Source organism: Denticeps clupeoides, chromosome 2, assembly GCF_900700375.1.
Source record: "Denticeps clupeoides chromosome 2, fDenClu1.1, whole genome shotgun sequence".
In the NCBI taxonomy this organism is placed as follows: Eukaryota; Metazoa; Chordata; class Actinopteri; order Clupeiformes; family Denticipitidae; genus Denticeps; species Denticeps clupeoides.
The window spans coordinates 3,870,856-3,887,769 of record NC_041708.1 but is presented as its reverse complement, the minus strand read 5'-3'; the positions used below and the strand labels follow the sequence as shown (position 1 = coordinate 3,887,769).

Here is a 16,914-nt window from a genome sequence, read left to right as displayed (position 1 = left end):
TGATAAACGAACGATAAAAGTTCCTCTCCACAAGCCTGCAGATGTTCCACAGAATTGATTTACCAAATGGACCACAGTTGCGAAATAAACCCGCAGAAGGCGGGAGGCGGACAGCTCACCTAACACGCGTGTCCGTGGACCGTGGGACGGAGAAAAAACCTGGAGATCGCAGTCTAACTGGAAGTGCGGAGGAGAGATGAACAGGAAAAAAGGTGCTATAATCGGAGACGAGGACGCTCCAGCGGCAGGGAAGGCGACCCTGGCGACGAGAAAACTGCGAGGAAAAGCGCACCACGGTCCCGTCTGCAAGTCCCCACGCATAACGGTACATGATAAAAAAAAAAAAACTCGCCCACTTATTGCTTATCTCGTTACAAACAGGACACGGCTGTTTGGTACCCGTGGACAATATGAAATCTGATCATTAATATTGTCATTAATATTACCCCCCCCCCCCCCCCCCCCCCCCCCCCCCCCCCCCCCCATGAGATTCTGACATGCGCTATAACACACACGAAGAAATGGAAGGCAGTACCCTTCTAAAGAACAATAAACGTACCTGTGCTAGTAGGTTTTTTTGGTACCCTAGTCATCTGTAGCCTTTAAGGCCTTTGAGTGCCTGTCATGACTTATATTTACATATAAGTACGATGTGGGGGTCTGCTGTGGGGTCAAAGACCGTGCGGAAGGAGCCACGGACGTGGGGAGTCTGGGCCTGAACCGGCAACCTTCAACTCACAGGCACAGCGAGCTAAACATTGCTGGATGTCTGTCACTGATATATTTTCGTGTTTGATGTTCTGTCATTGATATGTTTTCACAGTCCTTTTGTCCTTTTTTTGCATCATGCTGCTTTTACAAACATGGAAAAATTGGCCAGACCCACTAGCCATTCTGTCACTATTGTGCAGCTGAAATCTGGCAATTTACCCGCATTTCTGTTGGTACGTTGTCTTAATCGGGATCATTTCCATGTGGTGCAGGTTCATGGGTACAACTGTGTACCCTATGTTTCCCAAATCATGTTCCTTTAAAGGCACAACATGGTATCACAAAGGACCTGTCCTGTGATTCTTGAGGTACAATGTACCTGGAGGTTTAATATTGTACCCTGTGTGTACCCGTTCAAAGCAACGGAAACGGAATCAGCGTCAGTCTAATCTGGATCAGATGTTAATTATGACAAAATGTCTTTGTTCTCGTGAAACAGTGGCGCGGTGCGTGTCGAGGAACAGACTCTGAGCAGCTACGCGGTTTTCTTCTCATCAGATAATTCATCAGTTTGGAGTTCTTCTAGAACATCTCTACACGCCAACACGAACCGCTTTACCTCTTTCGCCAGAATAATGTGTTTTACAGCAGCATCTGTTGGGAAAAAAATCTTTCCCCACTGCCTAAAAGTTTTTCACAGAGCGGCATATAAAAATGAACAACAAAAAAAAAAGAACAGAAAGAGGCAACGCAGTGCGTTAATGGATAAGCTTCACACTGGAGTTAATAATCAGAACTGAGTGAGGTGAATTCATATTTTAATCATACTTTGGTCCCGTCAATGCAGAATGTAGAAACAGTCATGCAAAATCCAGCAATAAATAAACTCAGTGCAATATGAGAATACATCTTTCGTGTGTAGGTTTTACATTCGGTATCCATACAAAAAATACAATAATACAACAAGATTTATAGCATTTAATCCCCCCCCCCCACACACACACACACAGACAGACACACACACACACACAGCCGCATCTACAATAATACAATAAAATGTATAGCATTTAATCCCAAAGATCCAGGTTTTGCATGTTTAAGTACAAATATAGAACCCAGAATAGTAACACACACACACACACACATGCAGAAACACAGACAGACACACACACACACACACACATCTACAAAAGTACAATAAAATGTATAGCATTTACTCCCAAAGATCCAGGTTTTGCATGTTTAAGTACAAATATAGAACCCAGAATATTGTCCCGGGCGACACTGCGGTCACCTGCTGTCCGTCCCCCGTCCCCGTCGCACCGACACCTCGGGTCCGGGGTAGGGCTCCGCCCCGCAGGAGAAGCTCTCGGGCTGCGGGACCTCGAGCAGCCACGCCTGCGCCTCGTCGCTCCTCGCCGCGGCCTCCAGGACCCGGAAGTAGTGGCAGTCGCGGCCGTCGCCGGGGTCGTACGGCGGGGCCAGGATGTCGAGGAAGGCCGCGGGCCCTCCCACGGCGCGGATCTGGTGCAGGTTGTCTTGGAGGGGGGTGAGGACGCAGGGCCCGCTCTCCTCGGAGAACTCGCCCGTGGAGCGCAGCGTGGAGCGCCACAGCGCGTCCTTGTGCGCGCCGGGCGCCAGCGGGGGGTCGAACAGGCCGTCGCACTCGCCGTCCGCGGGCCGGTCCAGCTTGTCGAAGGAGCGGATGTTCACCTTGCCGTACAGCACCTTGAGGATGCCGTCCATGCCGGGGTGGTCGTGCAGCGGGATGGACGCGCCTCGGCGGAGCAGGAAGACCCCCATGCTGAACGCGTCGGTCTGGCAGATGTGCATGTACGTGACCGGGGGGCTGTGGCGGCTCGGCTTGGAGCTCTTGGTCTTCGGCGCGGCGATCCTCAGGTCCGAGGCTCGGATCTCGCCGGCCAGCCGCACCAGCTCCGCCTGGGCGTCCGGACGCGCCTTCCCGTCCGCCGAGGCGAAAGTCGTGTGCGCCTGGTCGGCGATCTTCTGGATCAGGGGGGGTTTGGCGTCCCGCGGCATTTTGCGTCGCACGGAGAACCAAAATAATAATAATAATAATAATAATAATAAAAACCAGCGTCGGTTTTGAAAATAATCCGTCGCGCAACAAAACAACTCCGCGTACGCGCCCGTCCGCCCGCCCGCTACCCCGTTCGCGGTGACGGGGGTCCGCGCGTCCCGCCGCCAGGCGCGCCGGGACTTGTAGTTCACTCCCCCGCGCACGCCGCGACGCGCGGCGCCGGCCGGACTACACTTCCCATGCGCCCCTGCGCGCCGGCGACCAGGGGAGGGGGCAAGGCCAGCCAGGCCGTTCAACTCTCCGACTTCTCCGGCACCCCCGCCCGTCCCGAGTGGAAAATCAGTTTCCACGTTTTTGTCCCGTTTATCTTTTACTTTTCCTTCGGCAAATAGGCGTTATGTTCGCAACGCGTCCACACACTTCAGAAGAAAATTTAGATTCAAACAATCATCATCTCACATTATTCCATCACATATTTCTTTTTAATGCCTATTATTGTACGCCACGTCCACAGACGATTTAATACCTCATATGCAAAATCATCATCATTAAACACTTTTTATTTTTTTTGCACCAGAAAATGAGAACGAGAATGGAGACCCCACTGAGAGTACTGCAACAGCGTGGGATTTGGACAGGCGTGGTGGGAGGGGTGTTCCGTTTCTGGTTCACCCTGATGCTGAGCGGGTCGAAGGCGTGGCTGGGCCGAGGCCGCTCCCTTCTTTCATCCTGCCACAAAGCCCCCATGAAAGGCCGGCCACTTCAGACCTGATGAGACAGGCGCATCCAAATGGCGCCTCCGCTCCCGTAATTCAGTCAGCCTCCACTCAGGAGCCGAGATATGGAAATCAGGTGGACTGACGCGCACGGCCCACGTTTCCACTGTCCCTGGTCTTGCATTAAAAAAAAAAAAAGTATAGTGAAGTGAGTGACACAGTGCACACAGTGAAATTTGTCCTCTGCATTTAATCCATCACCCTGAGTGAGCAGTGGGCGGCCATGACAGGCGCCCGGGGAGCAGCGTGTGGGGACGGTGCTTTGCTCAGTGGCACCTTGGCGACAACCTTCTGATTATGCTTCCTTAACCGCTAGGCCACCGCTGCCCCTGTGGAATTTTTTTTTTTTATATATTCATTACAAGTGATGATTGGCAGATCGCCATCTCACTCGCCTATGAACCAGAAGATCCGGGTTCGAATCCCACTTACTACCATTGTGTCCCTGAGCATGACACTTAACCCTAAATTGCTCCAGGGGGACTGTCCCTGTAATACTGATTGTAAGTCGCTCTGGATAAGGGCGTCTGATAAATGCTGTAAATGTAACATTACTCCCAACATTACTGATGATCGGTCAAAATTGGATTTATAATGCAGAAATGTCCGACTTCTGAAAAACACTCGGCTCTTGGCTGTGGCTGAAAGGTTGTAGGTTATAAAACAAATGACCTATTCCACAGTGTCCCCATTCTTCCAGATGCACTGGTAACATGAAACTGTTTGAATAGGCAGCGTTGCTTTACATTTTAAATAAATTACATTTTTAGGGAAATGTGTTTTTCCGGTGACAGTCGGCGCATTGTCGTCAGACGTACACATACGCTCATCAGCTGGGGGGAAAACGGGCGACGCAGGATAAGTAATCGTTTCCCCGTCTGCCTATGTTCGGCGGAGATAAAGGCAACATTATTCTCCGCCTTTCGAAATGTGCATGACTAACATTGCGCAGAAGTCAAGCGCGCGGCCGCGGCCAAGAGTCCTGAATGACCGCGCCGATTCTTCTCAGGCCCCGCCTTCCGCCGGTGGGACAATATGGCTCTCTAACGGCCCGGCCTGAACGCGCCCATTGTCAGGGCCCGTTCTCTTCTGTCATAATGGCGGCTTGCATACTTCTGGCCGGCGCTAAATCGGCAGGCTCACAAGGAACGGCGTTGTTGAAGCGCGCCAACAATGGCGCGGCGCGATGAAAATTCATGAGTCCGCCGCTCGCCGGGAAATTGTTGGCATAATTCGGTGGCAGAGGGCAATGCAAACATTTGTTCTTTGCGTCGGGAAAAGGTGCGTCGCGTCCGAGAGCCTCTGAACGGTCTCCTGGTGAGATGAATAATGGGCCTCCTCCGTCACGGCTTTGTGTCATGCTAATTTCCCGCGCTCATCAAGCACCTTCGTTGTAAGTCAGGCCACGAGAGGCTAAGAGCCAACGTGGTACGCGTTCGCTCGAGATCAACGCCAGGCGAGCTCGCGTGGGCTGACAATGGGAGGTGTTCCCAGTTTTCTGACTTTGTCCGGCGTGGCATGAAATGGGGAAGGAGTAAAATCCATGCGTTTTTTTCCCGCCATAAATCTGATTAAAGAACGTCATTCCTATCAGCAAAAGAGCGGACGCTAGATAGCATTCTAGAACATTCGAGGTGGATGCTGTGCTGCTGTAGGGTGCGTAACTTTTACAGACTGCAGCAGGACCACGTCCTCGCCCCCACGGGAGGTGTGGGTTCTCGGCAACAGGTCCTGACACACCGGGTAATGTCCGATCTATCACCAGGCTGCGTGGGGCTTTGTCTTTCACGCATGGCCTCTGAAGCGGAACCTGCCGTGCCGCCGCTCCAGATGAGGAGGGATGACGGGCCACACTTCGCAGCCGGAGGAGAATGAGCTTTGTTTTGGAGCCCCCCCCCATAGCACTTAGTTTATTACATGGATGACAGTCGGCCGGCGACTCGCGCCCAGGCCCAGCCGACCCCACTGATTCTGGGACACAGTTCACAAGAGACAGCAACACGCAGATAGATCAACAAATGGAGGGGCACTGAGGACGTCGACGCCCTGAAACCATCACACTCCACGAAATCCCTGTTGGTTGCCAGTTTTGAAAGATGTTATGTAAGCCATGATTTATAAAAATACAATTAAAGTTATTCTTCTGGGTACATATTTACACACCAGTGAACCATGTGCTATGTTATAGTATTAAGAAAATTGGGCCCAGCGACCAGATAAGAAGCCCAGTACCCCAGGCGTTGGGAAAGACCAAAGATCCGGGAAATTTGGCATGCTGTGTGCTGATTGGTCAGTCTCCTCCAGTCCTGTAAGTGCCCCTGACGTTCACGTGAACAGCTGCAATGGAGGAGAACCAACCAGTCCAAGCACCGGAAGAACGGATCGATTTAGCCGAGCAGAGGAGCCCTGCATTTCTGGCCATCTTAACTGAGATGCGTCTCTATTAAAAGTAATGTGCTATGAAGTCTGGGAAATCTCAGGGCCAACTCTTTCCACCAAGAAGCGTTAGTAGAGGGATAAATGTCTCATTAACTCCACCCAAGGCCCATGGTGGTGGATCACATGATCAAACCACTCAGGCTGGGCTAATAATTCTAAAAAAGTTATGAGAAAAATGAGCTGGAGATAAAAGTAATGTTGCGGATGCTCTACGTAGAGCGAGTTAGGTTTACCGCGGTAAAGGCCTTGTTAGAAGTAAATGTAAAGAGACTGCTGGTACAATACAAAGCGGTAAGAGTTTTTGGGAGGGGGGAGCGGCGCGCCGACTGCAGATACTTACAAGTTACCAGGCTCCTGTCAGCCTGGTGGAGGTCCCCATTGCTATGCTAATTTGGACCCCTTGTCGCAGGGAGCTGTCCCTGTCAAGGTGAACAGCCACGGAGGGAGGGACAGTGGGCAGGAAGGAGCTCCTCTCCCCCACCGGGGGGCTCCGGGGCTTTGTGCGAAAATGATGTATGAGACAGCGTCTCCTTTGGAGCCCGAGGAGAACACGACAGAGTAGGTAATGCCAGAGAAAACACTGTCCCCATAATGGAGACGGATGGCCCGCGTCCTGTCAGACCGTTATTGTGGGGGACCAAGATTGAGACGGGCCCGGCCAATAAGGGAGCTCATCCACTCGGCGGCTGACGTCTGGCGGGCGCGCTGGCCCTTGCCGGTGGCCTTCCACCCCGGATGGAGTGACGGGACCTCAGTGGGACCGTCGGCGGCACCTGGACACGGGGCATTCCTGGCATTGCATTCACGGGCCAGGTTTTCTGGGAAACCTGCAGCAGGCAGGATGGAGGATTCAGAGGAGGGGCCCCACGACGGCCCCACAGAATGACGTTTTTTTTGTTTTTTTCCCCGCACGTCTCTGTCTTGAATACGGGCGAGACGGAACAAGATAATGACCGTTCGACGGGAGACAGACACGGCCCCCTCGAACAATGGCGAATGCTGCTTTAATTCAGTCACGATGAGCCCGACGCGATGGAATAATGGTGGTCCAAACACCTATAGGGGAAAAAACAGTTTGACACACTGAATCACTTCCTGTCATCGTGTCCACACGGCTGAGAATAACCTATGCGGGTTTTTCGACATTCAAGAAAGGGGCTCTTTTTTTTTTTTTTTTTTTTTTTTGCGTGAACAGGATGCGCGCAATTAACCACAATCGAGATTAAAATACAGAAAGCCGATTAAAGTCTGAGGTCATATGCCAACCCGAGCGAAATATGCAAGAAACATTGGATGACCGCCTCAAATAACACGGCCGGGCGCAGTTATTTGCATCTCTGGTTGAGGCTGTTGCTACGCTAACTGCTACAAAGGCTGCATTCTCTCGTTTTAGCGTCTCAGACATGCAGCTCCACTACAAGGACCAAATGTCCTTTGTATTAGTGAGCTATGTGAATGAGAGAGCCAAGCATTATTTTGTGTGTGTTATCTTAGTTACTGACGTCTTTTAACCAGGAATCAAGGTTTCTACAATCACGTTTATCTGAGGGTCACTATTTGCCAACGTCATGCTTGCTAAGGGCAAATTTCCCAATTTCACTTGTCATCTTCATACCACAATAAAGGAATTTCTGAAAGGTTGTGAAATCTGCCGTTTGGCGTGCGTGCTCCGGGGACAACCGTATTGTCACTGTGATTCAACTCACTGTATAACAATGACAACCGCGAGTTTCTAATTTTGGAACGCAACTTCCTCCTTCTGTTCTTGTTTTGGTTTACTAGCGCGCTGCCGTTGCGTATTTCCCATACAAAGATTCTGTCTGGATTTTGGATGGCGGCCCCTGTCGGAGGTGAAGGGGGCGTGAGCGTGAGTTTTGGTTAGGCCCGACCAGCCTCCACAGACGGGTCACGTGGGGCCGCGCCTCCGTCCGGATGGAGAGTTTACGGGGGAAGGGGTGGGAGGGGGACGCCGATGTGTCTCAAAACAAGGATCCGAAACCCAATGACCAGGTTCCACTCAAAAGGTCAAAGGTTGCTCTTCAAGGCATTGGCTGATATTGTTCACGCCACCAAAGCCCACGCAGTCTATGATTCACCACTGGATGATCGGAGAAACGCATGCAGGGTCAAATGATTCTAGGGAGGCGGTGTCATCACACCGGGTTCCCACTGCAGTAAAAAAATGCAACGTAGTAATAAAAAAAAAAAACTTTTGTTGTACTTTTTTTAACCACACATTTAGACGAACTCATTAAAGTCAATGCAATGTAGTTCATTTTAACTATAACACACACACACACACACATGCTTTTTGACAGTAGCACTAATGGTAAAGGTGAGATTTAAACACACACACTCAACATAAGGCACACACCCACATATTGCTGAATCACACATGCAGCCGCCTTCATGCTTTGTCGTGGGCTCTTAACACTTGTGAATGAATTCACGCACATCGTGAAATGTGTCCCGGGCATTTAACCCATCAAGATTTTTGTGAGCAGTGGGCAGATGCCCGGTGGGCAGTGTACCTCGCTCAAGGGGACCTCAGTGTCACCCTCCAGTTACGAGTCTGCTTCCTTACCCGCCAGGCCACCACTGACCTGCACACCTGTATTATGTGAAACATGAACTGAAGCTGCATACTTAATGAAGTTGTTTAAAAAAAAAAACAACAACATATATATATATATATAGAGAGAGAGAGAGAGAGACATTAATTCCGAATGAATCTGCCTTCCTTTTAATGTTGATTTTGGAGTCTGGGTATGTGACATTTGACCTATGGCACGGGCCAAATGAGACTGAAGCGAACCCTACATACTTCGCTGACTTTGTGCAATGGCCTGGCCGTCCACCGCGGCTCCTTGTTAGAATCTTGTTAGAAGAGCGCACAGACGGGCCCGATGAGCTGGAAAGCCCAGGCTTTTTGCGGCTGGAGGTGACATTCATCTCCGATATGACCGTCTCTGAGAACAAGTCAGGTCATCGCTCTGAAATGAGTGATCATTCCACCGCGCTCGCTTGCTGCTGAGCAGCTGTGGGCGAGGGGGTCAACAAGAGCAGAAGGGCAGAAGGACCACTGGAGTTTTAGATCCTTTTTCTTTGTTTGGAGGTGTTTTCGTGATTTAATGAAAAATTTAAGTTCACTCATCTATGTACAGGTATGATATTACCGGCACTATATGTTAAGAAAGCGCAGAGCAGTGCTTAAAGTGGGACTTGTTCACTAGTGTATGGTTAAAGGCATCCTGAGGGACGGGATGGGATCTGAAGCCCATCTGAAGTGGTTTTCTAGGAGACCTCACACATCCGGGCCGCTTCTTCCGAGGTAAGAGGTGGTTTGGGTTTCAGTGTGTTAGTTTGTCGTGTTGGAGTAAAAAAGCGAAGTGGAACTGAGTGGGCCTGAAAGTGGCGAAGCAGAAGACAGGCATCCATATCTTGTTCAGTTTCATAATGCAACAAAATTAATAGAAAATCAATGACCATGTGACAATGTGCAGTCATTTATGAATTGAACTACTTTTATTCAGTTTTTTCTTTAATCCTATTATGATGCCTTTGGTCAAGTTTATTAAAGTAATAATTTGCTGGTTTATTTGGAGTCACAGATTCACTGATGCCTGATGGTTCTGAGCTCCTCAGTCAGGTGGATGTACTAGAGAGAGATTATTAGGTAAACAGTAAAACTGCAAATGATGGGAATCATTTCATATGCTCCACTCGATCTCAAAGAAAATGTACATTTCTTAACAGCCCAATGGCTTCAAATTATTGAAGATGACCAAGAAAGCACTGAACTTTCCGGTAACAAAAACACGGGGTCGATAAGGGACATCAGCCCAGTATCCCTGGCAACAAAGATCGCAAAGACTGACTGATTTAGAGAAGTGGCGACAGACAGTTTGACACTGTTCCTCTCCCAAGTGGCAGTGACAAATATAGCACAGGGTTACTGCGGCCCACCCCTCCGGCCGCAGCAGCCCCTACGTGTTGAACTTTCCAGTTTTATTCAGGTTTCATTCAGCCCTGTTCCTGGTGGTCCCAGTCCAGCATCTCAGGTGACAGGGCTCACCGGAGCATGGATGGTTCTTCTGCCGACGCTCTAACGCCCTCTATTGGTCGCCACGACTGTTTCACCAACCAAGTATTAAACACAGGCCCAACATTTTGTAGCCCCTTTAATCCCTGACCTCAGGTCATTTTTTTAGAGAACACAGGAGGAGGCACCGGCCAGCTCAGACTGATCCTGGACCAGTGCTTCGTAAAACAGGGGTCACTGGCAGTTGCTAAGAAGCCCTGTCCACCGGAGAGGTCTGTTTGACTTTTGTTTCCGAGCTTCAGAAGCTGGACCTGCTCCCTGCGTGTGTTTAAATCTTTATTTTTTAAAGATAACAAATGTTTTTAACAAAGATTTTGTGTTGTTATTATTATTATTTGCTACGATTATGACTATATTATTCATTACCGTCTTCTTCTTTTAAGGATTTCATGGAAACGCTTCCATTACACCACACCTACTTTTGGTGCAGAAAATAGTTTGGCTTTTAAAAATGCAACTATAACATGACACAGGAAGTGGGGGGAAATGGGATTTCGGCTTTAATGGCATCCGACGTTTGCATAGTAAACAATTGCAGTGGTTCTCATCGCTGGAACACTGCATTATCCCACCCTCTGATTTACAGTCCTGCACTTCAGCAGATGTCTGCTTGTTTTACGACTTCTGGATGGGGTCGCATCACTTTATTGCAGGCCGACAGTCAGCAGTCTCCTTGTTCGCGTTTCAAAGCCGGTGTCCAACCGTCCTCTTTTCTGAGAAATTTGTGGGAATTCCTGCCATTTGTCCCTCCAAGCCCATTCCAGCGGTGAAACGTGGAGCTGCTGTCCACTGTCCACCGCTGGCCGTGACTGACTGCTTCTGTGATGCTTTCTGCCTGTTGCTCAGCAGGAAATGGAGAACTACCCTGCAGCGGGTATATGGGGAAAGGCTATGGTGCTGGTAATTGGGCCAATTAAAACGTCAACCGATGGAGACGGGGGACACTTCATTGCCATTCCATGCACAGGTTTGTGTGAAATGGTGTCTGCAGACCAGGGCCATTAGAACACCACTACCAGGTCTCACACACGAACGCAAGGCTCGCTCATTAGCTGCATCACTGCTAATTAGCAGCGAGGCTCTTCAGAGCCAAGACGGGGCTCCACTCCGAGGGTCACCGTGGGTGGGAAGTGAAGTCGAGGGCCGCGCTCCGGGATGACCATGTGTCTGCGTGGTTAAAGCAGTTTACATGTAACCGCAATGTACAATGGGGACACATTAAACAGACACAGAACCTTCCAAAACTCAAGCTTTGATCAAAAGTAATTCTCGATTATTTGAATTTCCCCACACATTTTATATTATGTTAGGACTTCAAAATCTCCAACTTCTTTGTGCCTGTTAGAGGTCCCCTGTTATGAAGATGATTTAACATTAATACGAGTTCCCCTAGCCTGTCTATGGTCCTGCAGTGGCTAGAAATGGAGATAGGTGTAAATAGTGCTTTGGCCGTTCTGCTTTGCCGTTCAGAGAGGTGCAGCTCAGAAGGTCGGATCTGGAGTTTGTCCCCTTATGACATCATAAGGGGAAAGGTTACCTCCCGAGAAATTTCCCACCCCTCCCCTAAAAAAGCAGCTCCACTGACCATCATGGCTTGAAAATGTGCAAAGCATTGCAATTGTGATTGAAAGTGAAGTGAAAGTGAAGTGAATGTCACTGCAGCACGAAATGGGTCTTCTGCTTTTAACCCAGCACCCTTAGTGAGAAGTGGGTGCCTGGGGATCAGTGTGTGGGGACAGAGCTTTGCTCAGTGACACATTGGCGGACTAAAGTGACCCTATTATCGAAAGGCTCCTGTGAGGATCGAACTCACAACCCCTGGTTTACAAGACCAGTGCTCAGGCCACTGAGCTATGAAGCCATTCATAATAGGGGAACTTTAAAGAATCTACGCTTATCCCAGAGAGTAGCAACCTTAATGCACCTAAAGAATGTAATCAAAATTATTGAAGTCTGAGAGAAGCATTTGTTCAATGGGAACAAATCATTTTTCGAAAAACACCCGAAGGACAACAAACTGTGAAAAGCAAGGCAGGCAGGGTCTGAAAGAAGGGAAACCACAGTTGTCCAGACCCTGTGCAAGAACACTACTCACATTAAGTTAGGGATATTGTTATTTACATGAGCGCTTTTGATGTATATTTGCATTTTAATGAAATAAGTTCCCTGTGATATTACTAATAATGTACAGTCCCCGACACAAGTCTTGTCTCTTATATATTTTGTAGAAACACCTGCTATTAACCTGACTATTAATTAATTAATTAATTAATTGGTGTAAGAAATAGCTCATATGAAAAGCTAAAAGCCTACCAAATTATGTTTATTGCATTGAAATGAATTAGTTTCACTGAAGATTTATCATTTAATCAAGACAGAAAAGGTCAAATTTTGGCAAGACAAACGTTTTGGCGCCTAAACATAAATTTAACAAATTTACTTCAAATAAAAAATATGTCAGCAAATGAAGTAGCGGTGCTGTGAGATCCAAATTTAATATCTTGTATGACTTCCATGAGCTTGAAGGACTACATCCGTGCGGTTCGGCAACGATTCATACAATTTATTGGTGAAGTCATCAGGAAGACCAAAGAAAGCAGTCTTGCATGCCTCCCAGAGTTCATCAATATACTCCTACCCCACACATGCTCAATGATGTTCATGTCTGGTGATTGGGCTGGCCAATTGATGTGGAGATGGAAGTATGTGATGGAGCACCATCCTGCTGCAGAATTTGGCCTCTTTTATGGTTGGGAGTATAAATGGTAGCTAAGATTTCTTGGTATTTCAGACTATTGATGTTGCCTTCCACCCTGCAGATCTCTTGCACACCCCCATACTGGATGTAACCCCAGACCATGATGTTTCTGCCACCAAACTTCCCTGTTTTATGGGTGAATCTCGGATCCATGCGAGCCCCAGTAGGTCTATTTGGAGACTGTGGTGTAACTCAACAGAAGATTCATCTGAAAAATCCACCATCTGCCACTTTTCCGGCATCCATCCTTTTAGCAGGCTGTGGGCTTTGGCAAATGCCACATGGTTTTTCAATTGTCTTTTGTTTAGTGGAGGCTTCTGGGCACTGATTCGACCATGGAGGCCAATTTCGACAAACTGTTCTGGTTGACACAGGGACTTCAGGTGACCGGGTCTCGTAGAGCTCTGCTGCAGTGAAATATGAGCTGGCCTTGGATTTTCGAGCCAACAATCAGTCCACTTGAGCAGTTGTCTTGCGGGGTCTGCCTGACAAGGCGACAACACTTATGTCTTTGGAAAAAATTGACTCAATGGGCTTTACCAAGCTTTGAATATTAAAATACTTTTTTATTCGAAATACATTTCAGCGGCACTTGAGGTCAATTTGTACACAAGTGACAAGACTTTTGTTAGGGACTGTATGAGAAGAAACACCATTTTTATTAGTTTAATTTTTTTTACCCCCAAAATTTAGACAATAACAGGGACAACAAAAATTGACAAAGTCAGTAGCGGGTGTTTCCACCATTTGCCGCAATGACAGCTTGACAGCGACGTCTCATGCTCTTCACCATCCTCGTGATGTTGTTCTGACTCTTCCACAAGTGCTACACGCAGTTCTGCCAGGTCACGTGTGGGTGGGGTATGGCAGGGACGGGTTCACAGCGGCGTCTTGGTGTCAGTGGAGTCGCCTGCAACAGTCGTCTGGCATTCAAGCCAAAGCTGTGGAGTCTTTGCGAATGGTTTGTCTGGAAACCCTGGTACACCTCGCATCTTGTAAACGGGCCTGCGGCTGCGTGGCAGTTGCATAACGATGTCTGAGTGCACAGGTCCTTAGGTTCTGGTCATCGTAGCAGTCTGTCATGATCTCTGCCAGTAGTTCTGGTTCTTGATGCAAGTCTGCTGATGACACTTTGAGACACACCAAGTTCACAAGCAACATCTGACTGCTTGCCACCGACCCGAAGGCGTGCCATGGCCAGGTGACGCATGCTCGTCCGTTAAGTGACGTTTTGTGTTCATGGCTGTTTGAATGATGAGCTTGGAATGACTTACTGACAATACCAGCTTTTTATACCCACAGAATGTTTAAATTGATGCCACATTGAGAAAGGTTGTCTCTTGGTATTGGCCCCAATATAAGGCACTTCTGTACACAGTCAGACCATAACATGGAACCATTATAATCGCTTCCCTACCCCAAAAATGTCTGACAGTATGTATGACATTCACTAAGTCTCTCACAATATCCCTAATTTGTATAACCTTACCCAAAACATGTCCCCAGATCGTGCAACTGGCCTGATGGAACAGAGCTGGGGCCTGAAACCAGATCTAATCTCGGTCACTGCTGCCACCCTGCGGATACAGAGGCGAACTGCAGCACCAACAATAATGACCTCGTTCATGTTTGAGCTACAAGCCACCCTCTCCCGCATAATTCCCAGCAGGCAGCGCTGGGCGTCCTTCTGTGGCAGCATGATTCTTTTATGGTTTTCTTATCTAAGAGAGATAAACGTTTCCTCGGAGCCGCCACTCTCAGGCTCATTTTTCAACAGGCGCTAAGGCCTCCGTGGGTCATGCGATAGACACACCCTTCACCTAGGCTAAGCAATCATTGTTGGAGAGGGAATAGAGCATTTGGGCCTAATGCTGATGACACTGACCATTTTAAAATACGACTGGACTATTCAGGGGTGAAGAACCCAAATAACAGCCTAACCTGTGATGTATGACTGAAAAACACAAAAGCAGAACATGCATTTAAACATTAAATTCTTTTTTCTGAAAAAAAAAAAACAACAGGGATTGTCTGCATTTGAAATGTCTACAGTTTCCTCCTGTGGCATCCTTAAAGCACTCTCCACCAAAGAGCCATGCTGCTGTCCTAACTGTGATCAATAAATTGATCAGTCTTCTTTGTAAAGCAGGTCTCATAATGGACACTGGCAGACATACAAAGCCCACCGTGAGAAAGGGGCAAGGAAACCTGGAGAGGGACCAAGACTCAAAAATGGGAACCTTTCCTCCTCTGGTCAGCTCTGTCAGAGATGCCGTACTGGGCAGACTGCTGCCTTGTGGAACGTTAGCTATGGTAATCATGATTTTAATAAGAAAAATGGAACCGGGAGGACTGGGAGCCAAGTCCTTGAGTTTGACATCTTCACCATATCAAACATACTTCACTTTCTCCTGATACAGTAAATACTACATATGTTTCTTGCATTGGATTCTTCAAAATGGCTCCATCTTCCATAACAATAACTGCCACGAAGTAGGCGCAACCAAACCTTTGACTAGTAGTGTAGAAGGAGACCCCTCTAATGCGCCTAGACACATGTTTGTGCTTTTGGGATTTTACTTTCTTGAATTTTCATGCATGTTATTGATGGGCAAGGGTTAGGCAAGGATGTGCATTTTACGATAATTGTGGATAACATCACAAAATCCTTCACATCATCTTTTTCATGTTCAGAATCTTTTAATTCACTCTGTTGAAGATTCCGTACAATAATAATAGTTCGGCAATAAGAAAGTTACAAGTTCATCTAAATATTCTCTAAAGAGGAAGGTCTTGAGCTGCCATTTGAAAATACTCAGTGACTGAGCTGTTCTGACCTCGAGGGGAAGTTCATTCCACCACCGAGGGGCCAAGATGGAGAAGAGTCTAGATGAGCGTCTTCCTTTTACCTTCAGAGATGGAGGGACCAGTCGAGCAGTACTGGAGGCTCGGAGTATACGAGGTGCAGTGCGAAGTGTAATAAGGGCTGTGAGGTAGGATGGTGCTACTCCATGTTTGACTTTGTAGGCCAGCATCAGTACCTGATGCGTGCAGCTACTGGGAGCCAGTGGAGGGAGCGTAGCAGAGGGGTGGTGTGGGAGAACTTGGGAAGGTTTGGGAAGATCAGTCATGAGATTGTTTAAACCAACTTCGATCTAATGACTCTCAGGATTATGCTTTTCATGATTCTCATGAGAACGTTAACAAGAGAGTTTTCCTTAAGGAAAACGTTTATTACGTCATTGGGGTCGTCAGACATTTTCCTTGCCTTCACTTCCCAGTGCTCTCCTTGTGCTTTGTAGCACATGGCAATGCACCGTCTTACGTTCTTGGAGGAGCCAATGCAGAGCTTCTCTGCCTAGAAGAAGTGCATCAGAGCCTCGTCTAAGAAGAACGACGGTTGGGAATTTGGGTACATGACGAGCGCAGCCTTCTTCTGCACCCAGTTGAGTGTGTGCATGTTGTAGCACCAGCACCCCAGCAGGTAATAGCATACTGGATTGTTACTGTCCACGGCCATCGCCCTGTCTAAATGCTCCTTCAGCACTTTGTTGGTTGTGATTTTGCTGAACATGCCATCATATTTAATGTGGATGCTGGCAAGAACGGCGAATTGCATGTGACAATCGGGGCTCAGCCCTTCCTTCTTCAGCGCAGCCAAGGCCTCCTTCCAGCCATTATCAGCGTACCACTTCTTCTCCGCGGGATTCGTCGTGATGCTGTACATGACTGTGTAGGCCCGAGCCAGACGCCACAAGTACTCCGGGCTATCACCATACACTGTCTTGCAACCGTAGAGTATGTGGAACGCCTCTACCTGCGTTGTTTTGTTACCGTGGTGTAAAACGTCACACTGTTAGAGTATCTAGGGTAGGTTTTCTAGGCGTGTCATTTGACTGCGCTGCTCCGCTAATCGAAATCTTTCAATGCTCATTAGACCAGACTGTGTCAGGGTGTGGTCTTTTTCTGGGCTCATCGTGAAAACTTTTTTTTTGTATATCTTATATGTAAAGTAACAAGTTAACCCGGTAATGGCTGCGATGCCAAATGACTTTATCATCATCAGTCATAATATTATGAAATATTC

General features: G+C 48.0%; 1 protein-coding gene and 1 non-coding gene across 2 annotated transcripts; both read right to left on the bottom strand.

Moving 5' to 3' along the window:
- Window positions 1-1,521: 1,521 nt before the first annotated feature.
- adoa (2-aminoethanethiol (cysteamine) dioxygenase a) lies at window positions 1,522-2,889 on the bottom strand. The gene has a single exon (XM_028969918.1). The coding sequence runs from the start codon at window positions 2,749-2,751 to the stop codon at window positions 2,002-2,004; it is 750 nt and encodes a 249-aa protein (XP_028825751.1). The 5' UTR covers window positions 2,752-2,889; the 3' UTR covers window positions 1,522-2,001.
- An 8,968-nt stretch (window positions 2,890-11,857) lies between these two features.
- trnat-ugu (transfer RNA threonine (anticodon UGU)) lies at window positions 11,858-11,930 on the bottom strand. Its single transcript has one exon. It is a non-coding gene; the product is annotated as a tRNA-Thr (tRNA).
- Between the last annotated feature and the right edge of the window lie 4,984 nt (window positions 11,931-16,914).

Excerpts from the sequence above, each read along its gene's own strand:
- adoa (XM_028969918.1), bottom strand. The coding sequence starts at position 2,751 with ATGCCGCGGGACGCCAAACCCCCCCTGATCCAGAAGATCGCCGACCAG.